We start from the raw sequence: 7,766 nt of genomic DNA on the forward strand, positions 1-7,766 counted from the left end.
GGAAGATTGTGATAGGGTTAATGGGACTTCTTAACAGTCTTATTCACAGATATGTATGTAAATAGCCATTACAAAAGCTAGAATATCTCATATAATTTTATATATTGAAAAAGATGAAAGGGCAGGAGGAACTTAGCTTCTGGGATGCAAGCATGTATGAAAACATCAAAATATGTATTTAAAATATGTGTAGTTTAAGTCAAGTATCTTTATTTACTATTTACTTATTTGACAGAGACACAGCGAAGAGAGGGAACACAAGCAGGGGGAGTGGGAGAGGGAGAAGCAGGCTTCCTGCTGAGCACGGAGCCCGATGTGGGGCTCCATCCCAGGACCCTGGGATCATGACCTGAGCCAAAGGCAGACGCTTAATGACTGAGCCACCCAGGCGCCCCTAAGTCAAGCATATTTAAGTCAAACTCTTTTTACAAAACAAATATTTAGGGGCACCTGAATGGCTCAGTCAGTTAAGCATGGTTTCCTGGTTCCGTTTCCATGGAAACCTGGTTTCCGTTCAGGTCGTGATCTCAGGATCGTGGGATCGAGCCCGTTGGGTTCTGTACTTAGCAGGGAGTCTGCTTCCCCCCTCACTTTCCCTCCTGCCCTTCCTCCATGACCCCCCCGGCTTGTGCACATTCTCTCTCAAATAAATCTTTAAAAAACAAAATAAGAACAAGAACAAAAACAAAACAAAAACACCCACAAATACTTAAAACTTGCCACTTGCTGGTCATTTTATGGTTTTATTACTTTTGTTCTTAAAGTTATCTGTGGCTACTGTATCAGTACTTTGGGAATAGAATTTAATGAGGTGCTACTGGAATATCTCACTACCTCCATGTTCAGTGACATCACCTTAGCAATTTGACATTTACCATGAGATCAACAGGGATTGCCAAAAACTAAAACCTAGGCTTGATTTAATGTGTTATTGAGTTAAGACAGCAAAGAAAATGTTAATGCAGATTAAATGCGTAAGTCTGGTGCATGTGGGCTTTCAATTGTGAGGACAAAAATTTGAGGGAGAAAAATCTTCTAGTACTCAATTTTTCCATATAATACTTAAGTACATAAAAAGAAAATAGGCAAAGATTATGAGCATACATTTTATCAAAGAAGATAAACACAGCAAATAAATGACAAATGCTCAACATTATGAACACTTAGGGAAATGGAATTAAAACCACAGTTTATTACCACTACACTTATTTCAAGGATGTCACGGAACTTGACTTTTCATGTGCTGATGGTGGGAAGCCAAGAGAGAATAACCATTATAGATCACAGTTTCCCATTTCTTTTTTTTTCAATAAATAATCTTTTTTTATTGTTATGTTAATCACCATATATTACATCATTAGTTTTAGTTTCCCATTTCTTAAAATGTGAAAGATTCACTTCCACTCTAACAGTTTCGGTTATTACAACAAGAGAAATAAAACATATATCCACATAAAGAAGTGAATGTAAATATTCATAGCAGCTTTATTTGTAAATACCCCAAACCTGGAAATAATCTGTGGGTCCAGAACAGATGCACGGATAAAGTCATTATCGACAGAATAGAAAGCTACTCATCAATAATACACAGAATTTTAACATTCCTCACATTTAAGGGTTTTCTCCAGTGTGTACTCTCCTGTGTCTAAGGAGGTTAGATTTGCGGCTAAAAGATTTCCCACATTCGCTGCATTCATAAGGTCTTTCCCCAGTGTGAACTCTCTGGTGTTGAATGAGGTCAGATTTGTGGGTAAAGGGCTTCCCACATTCATTGCACTCATAAGGCCTTTCACCAGTGTGACCTCTCTGGTGTTGAATGAGGCTAGAACTTTGGCTAAAGGTTTTCCCACATTCACTGCATTCATAAGGCCTTTCTCCAGTGTGAACTCTCTGGTGTTGAATAAGGCTAGCACTTTGGCTAAAGGATTTCCCACACTCCCCACACTCATACGGCTTTTCTCCAGAATGAACTCTCCGGTGTTGAATAAGACCAGAGCGTTGCCTAAAAGATTTCTCACATTCGCTGCACTCATAAGGTCTTGTGCCAGTATGAATCCTCTGGTGTTGAATGAGGTCAGATTTTCGGGTAAAGGATTTTCCACATTCACTGCATTCATAAGGTCTTTCTCCAGTGTGAACTCTCTCATGTTGAATAAGGATAAATTTACGGCTAAAGGACTTCCCACAAACACTGCACTCATAAGGCCTTTCTCCAGTATGAACACTCCGGTGTCGAATGAGGTTAGAGAACTGTCTAAAGAACTTCCCACATTCACTGCACTCATAAGGCCTTTCTCCACTGTGAATTCTCTGGTGTTGAATGAGTTCAGATTTGCAGCTAAAAGATTTCCCACATTCACTACACTTGTAAGGCACTTCTCCAGTGTGAATTCTCCCATGACGAATGAGGTTAAAAATTTGTCTAAAGGATTTCCCACATTCGCTGCAATTATATGGCCTTTCTCCAGTGTGAACTCTCTGGTGTCGGAAAAGGCTAGAGCTTTGTCTAAAGAATTTCCCACATTCATTACACTCATAAGGCTTTTCTCTAGTGTGAACTCTACGGTGTTCGATGAGGTTGGATTTGTAGCTGAACGATTTCCCACATTCACCACACCCATAATGCATTCCTCTAGTGTGTAGTCTCTGATGGTGAATGAGTTTAGATCTGTGGATAAAGACTTTTCCACATTCACTGCATTCGTAAGTTCTTTCTCTAGTGTGAATTCTCCAGTGTTCTATGAAACTGAAGTTATGGGTAAGAAACTGTCCACAATTTCTGCATCTATAAGGCTCTTTATCACTGTGAATTCTCCAGTCTTTAATAAGGCCAGAGATTTGGCTCAAGAATTTCCCACATTCACCACACTCATATGGCCTTTGTCCACTGTGAATCTGTTGGTGCTGCACAAGGCTGTAGTTTGAGCTGAAGGCTTTCCCACATTTGCTACACTCATAAAGCCCTTCTCCAGAGCAAACATTCTGATGTTGATCAAGTGCATGGTTGTGGCTGGCAACTTTTTCACATTCACCCCCGTTGTACTGACTTTTTCCGCTGTGAAGGGCCTCTCCACTCTGGTTGCCACGGTGTGGCTCCTCACTGTTGGGACTGGTCTGGAGTTGAAGATGTCCCGAGGTCGCTGGGAAGTCCTCTCCAACCTTCCTACATGTGAAAGGCTGCCCTGACACACAGAAGTTGCAGCTTGTCACACACGAGGCCCTGTCCACATCTCTTTTCCAGGGCTTCTCCCGATTGCCATGCCTCTGTTGCTGGTGAAGGTCTGCATGGAAAGAGAAGCATCTCACACATGTGGCACCCAAGTATGGTTTCTGCCAAGGGTATATTGTTTGGTGCTCAGCATGGTGCAAAATATCTTTCAAGGCTGGGATACATCTCACAGGGGTGGATCTTCTGTGTGGAGAGACCTGCCTGAAAAGCCCTGAGCTGGGACTCTCCTACAGACATAGTCTGCTCAGAAGGGGCCTCCTCATCTTCCATCCCATGCCTAAAGCCTGAAAGCAGAAATGCTGAAGAAATGCATATTGACTTCGGTGGGAGGGGGAAGCCCCATTTCAAATGTGTCTGACACAACAAGTTGCATCCATGATTGTTCTGAGAACACAGCAGGTAGGGGCAGGTTGAGGTAGGGGCTGCTTGGTGGTATTGGGCCTCCGAAGAGACCAGAATAGGAGAGACCTCAATAGACAATACACAAGCATAGGGTGCACCACATGGAGGCGAGGTCCCTGCCTCCTCACTCCTCCTTCAGTAGGACCTCATCTGCTGGCAACACAGGCATGCTGTGCGGGAGGCTGGTCGTGGCCTGTCCCAGTAAAATTCAACTGGACCTGAGTAGCTGGTTCAAGGACTGTGTAAGGATATGTGCACACCTCATGACACCATTTGCAGGTCAATGTTGGAGGATATTGTGAAGGGAGCAGTGCAGAGGAACTGGTGGCCCGGGAAGGCCACCAAAGTGGAAGGAGCCAGAAGTCTCAGACGAAATGAAAATTAGCAAACTGTTAAGTATGCAAAAGAAAAGGTAGAAACAATACATGGCTGGTGGTACCTGCACCAAAACACTACCGAACCCATGGCAAGTTCCTGGTATGATCTGAACAAGGCCCTGATGCCATGCCCTCCCCCAGTTGCCGCTCACAAGGGCCAGACCTCCTCTGAGACCATCTTGCCATTTCCACCCTGTAAAACCAGTGTTTTCCCTGCACTCTCCACTGTGTGACCCCTCAGAACTTGAATGACGCAAGTCTTAATGAAAGACGCAGTGAGTGGCCACCGCTGGCCCCATGCAACTTGTCATGCAGTAGTATTCAGGAAAGAAAATGTAAAATACAATCAAAGGAGGGTCTTACAAGAACAGCCCACTGTCCATGTGAATAATGACCATGACCTGGCACAGGCAGTCACAAAGAACTGTCAGCTAGAGGAAGGGGGCAAAACTAGAAGCCAGGGATCTGGACACAGTCACCCTGCCAGGGAGAAGGCAAGGTGGGATCCATTAAGTTAACTTCAAGACTCCTCACTCCCAGACCCTCCCGTGTACTTTTTGAGCTAACAGGTGTCAGGGATGCTTGGGCAGTCCACTGCTCGGGGCACTATACACAGCTCAGCACTGGCACCCACAGCACACATAACAAGAAAGTGGTGGAAATTAGGAGAGCCTGTGGTCCAGTTGTGGGAAAGAAAGAGTGAACTCTGGGGAAAAAAGGAAAGGCAGGACGTCACCTCAGGACACAAGGAGCAATGTGACAATCTTACCCAGCGATGCTACAAGTGCAAAGTTCTCCAGCATCACATCGCAGTACAGGAGTCTCTGAGTTTCATCAAGGAGCCCCCATTCCTCCTGGGAGAAGTCAATGGCCACGTCCTCAAAATTCATACCCTGTCATAATGTGGACAGTTCATTCTATGATCAACATCTCTCCTAGGAGTCCAAGTTCATTATAACCCCCACCCTCCACATCCATCCTCAGCTCAGTCTACTCCACAACTCAGAGGAGATACCAGGCCTGGGTGTCCTTGGAGCCACTCTCTCCTCATATTCCTACTGATACTGTGTCTTCCCACAACAACAACAAGCAGATGGGCAGATAGAGGATATCTGAATGATGGACCTGGCATGGTAGTCACGATGCCTCTTATCAGTGTAGTCAGTGTCACACACACAGGTTAGAGAGAGAAGCTAGCTATAGGGAGGGTGTGCATGAACTGACTCTGGTCTTATCAGGCAATACCACCAAAGTCCCCAGATCATCCCTCCAAGATGCAAAAAAATGTGGCATTATCCTTCATCCTTATGACCCCAATTTTAGTGTCCTGTGGTCACGCTTTCACACTCACTCTTTCTGCCACACCTCTCACAACTGCACTCCCACAGCTACAGCCCCCTCCTACCCTACACCACAGTCATCTCCTTGGCCTTTCTACATGTTACTCGGCATATGTGGCCCAGAAAACGCCTGGCAGTTTCAAACAGGATCAAATACTACTCCAGACTGATGGTTTCCACTAAAAGAGGCAGCCTTTGGTGCTACTATGAAGACCTCCCTCCCTGTTCCTTGCTTCAACCTCACTACCAAGAATATTTATATTCTGAAATACCAGATTTCAGATACACATGGCTCTCCTCCACCTGTGTGCCACATGCATTTGACGTCCTCTCTCCATCTAACCCGCATTCAAAACTCAGCTCCAGTGGCCCTGTATGGCCTTATACCCTACCCCCAATTAGTCTCATAAATGACCACTTGTGCCCCGAAGCTAATCCACCAGCCTAACCTGAACACTTAGGCCCCACCATGGAATACAATGAAATCCTGGTGAGTCTGTAGAACAGAGAATAAGCACCAGCCCCCACCTCAGCGTCATCTTGTTTGAAGTACTCCTGTGCCCCCACATCCATCTCATGTCCACATGTCCCCTGGAGCCCCTGGCCACATACCAAACCATACATTCTCCCCTACCTTCTCTATGATCACTTCTCTCCCTGATCTGTGTTGGGACAGCCACAACCCACAACCAGGGAGCCAAGCAGGAAACCTAGTCCTCAGACCCACCCTCTTCTTCCTGGCCAGGATTCCCCATATTAAGTGATCCATAGCTCCGCCCTGGTCCAAACACTCTCCACTACCTTTTGGAGAAGTCTACATCCTGAACTCCTCAGAGTTCCAGAGGCCCACAAACTGTTCTCTGAAACATCTCCTACCCTTAATGGGCCAAAAAGAAATCTTCCGATATCTCCAATGAAAATTACTCTTACTATGAACTTCCCCATCTCAACTGATGGAGCTTCCATCCTCCCAATTGCTAAAGCCAAACCTTCAAGTCATCCCTGACGCCCACCTCTCTCTACCTCAAAATGAGAAAACCCTGGAAGCCACACCTAAAACACTAGTGCAGAATCCAGCCACTTCTCCATGGCCACCACCCTGCTCCGGCTACCATCACACTCACCCAGACTATTGCAGTAGCCTCCTCTCTTCTCTTCCTACCAACTTCACACTTGTACTCTTCTCCATGCTGCAGCCCCAGAGAGCCCGGTAAGAGCTCGGTCAGACCAACTGCCTTTACTCCTCCAAACCTCCCATAACAGCCATCACCAGGGTGTCCGGACCTGACTCCTGCCCCATTCCTCCCAGTTCCCACGAGAAAGAAAGGACACCTGCAGGCCCCTGAGCCCTCAAGCCTTGGCATGTTCTGTTACCGACGCCTGGGACCGCTTCCACATCTCAGGGGCTAAGCGCCCAGCCCAGCCCAGGATCCGGTGGCCGACAGCGGGCTGCGTTACTTCTGGGCTTCCGTCCTCTCGCTAGTTAGGTGATCTTTACAGAACTCAACTTCCCTGTGCCTATTATCACCCCTCTTCCCGTCCGTTCATCCTGCGAGCAGCTCCAGGAAACGTGTGAGAACCCGATTTCAGACACTGCCCCTCTTTCGCTCCCAAGTCTCCCTGGCTCCCACCGTTCTGAGAATGGAGGCAAAACTCCCGAGGCACAACTTCGCCTCACACTCCGTTGCCCGTAGACACAAGACCCTGGGCTTCCCCAGCGCTCCCGGCTCAGTCGCGCCTCTAAGTCTTTGCACGAGCTTGTCCCAACCCGGAGCCCGCTCCTCACGCCGGCACGCCGGCGCTCGCCCACGGGGCCCCCGCCCACCGCCCCGTCCGACGCCGGGGCCTGGGCCGCAGGGCCGCGAGCAGCTCGGGCCTCCGGGGTCTGGGTGGGGGGACGGCGGGGAGGGCCCGGGGGACGAGCGCTTACCTGCGGCGGCTCCCTGGGCGCGGCCGCCGCCATCGGACTCTGGGGGCGGAGCAGGGCTGTGGGGCAGGGAGGTCTTGATCCCAGCCTGCTGCGGGTCACCCCGGGCTGCGCCGCCTCCAAGCCTTAGAGCCGTCTCTTTGTAGGGGGGAGAACGCTTCTGCCGGCAACCGGGGGCTCCGAAACCTCAGCGTGAACAGGCTCCAGAAAAGCCAAAATGACCGCCACGAGGAGGACGCCGGAAGTCCCGCCCCGACCTGGTGCGTCCGCATGGAAATGCTCCTGTCCTGGGCTTTCATTGGGTCAACGCCGCCACCGTTAGGCACATTGCCATCTGGGTAATGTAGTTTCCTCAGCCGCACGGACGGTTAGAGTCCGAGTCCTTGACCTCCGTGAGTCAAGGTTTCGTGGAGCCACGAGTGTCTGAGAAATAAGAGTAATCTAGCCTCAGGGAAAGGAAGCTGTTTACCCCTTCTGCAGACTGTTGTCTG

General features: G+C 48.3%; 1 protein-coding gene across 1 annotated transcript; it reads right to left on the minus strand.

Annotated features, from left to right (window-relative positions):
* Positions 1-1,461: 1,461 nt before the first annotated feature.
* On the minus strand, positions 1,462-7,510 carry LOC141372099 (uncharacterized). The gene is made up of 4 exons (XM_073890580.1): positions 7,279-7,510; positions 6,473-6,538; positions 4,778-4,901; positions 1,462-3,281 (listed from the first exon to the last, which is right to left on the minus strand). Exons 1-4 carry the CDS (start codon positions 7,309-7,311, stop codon positions 1,612-1,614), a joined length of 1,893 nt encoding a protein of 630 aa, XP_073746681.1. The 5' UTR covers positions 7,312-7,510; the 3' UTR covers positions 1,462-1,611.
* Between the last annotated feature and the right edge of the window lie 256 nt (positions 7,511-7,766).

Source organism: Callorhinus ursinus, unplaced genomic scaffold, assembly GCF_003265705.2.
Source record: "Callorhinus ursinus isolate GAN/ISIS: 27379988/994484 unplaced genomic scaffold, GSC_fseal_2.0 scaffold1011, whole genome shotgun sequence".
Classification (NCBI taxonomy): Eukaryota; Metazoa; Chordata; class Mammalia; order Carnivora; family Otariidae; genus Callorhinus; species Callorhinus ursinus.

Excerpts from the sequence above, each read along its gene's own strand:
- LOC141372099 (XM_073890580.1), bottom strand. The coding sequence starts at position 7,311 with ATGGCGGCGGCCGCGCCCAGGGAGCCGCCGCAG. Across the intron at positions 6,539-7,278 it reads CGCCCAGGGAGCCGCCGCAG|CATGGAGAAGAGTACAAGTG; the intron begins GTAAGCGCTCGT and ends CTGGGGCTGCAG. Across the intron at positions 4,902-6,472 it reads AGGCTACTGCAATAGTCTGG|GGTATGAATTTTGAGGACGT; the intron begins GTGAGTGTGATG and ends ACATTATGACAG.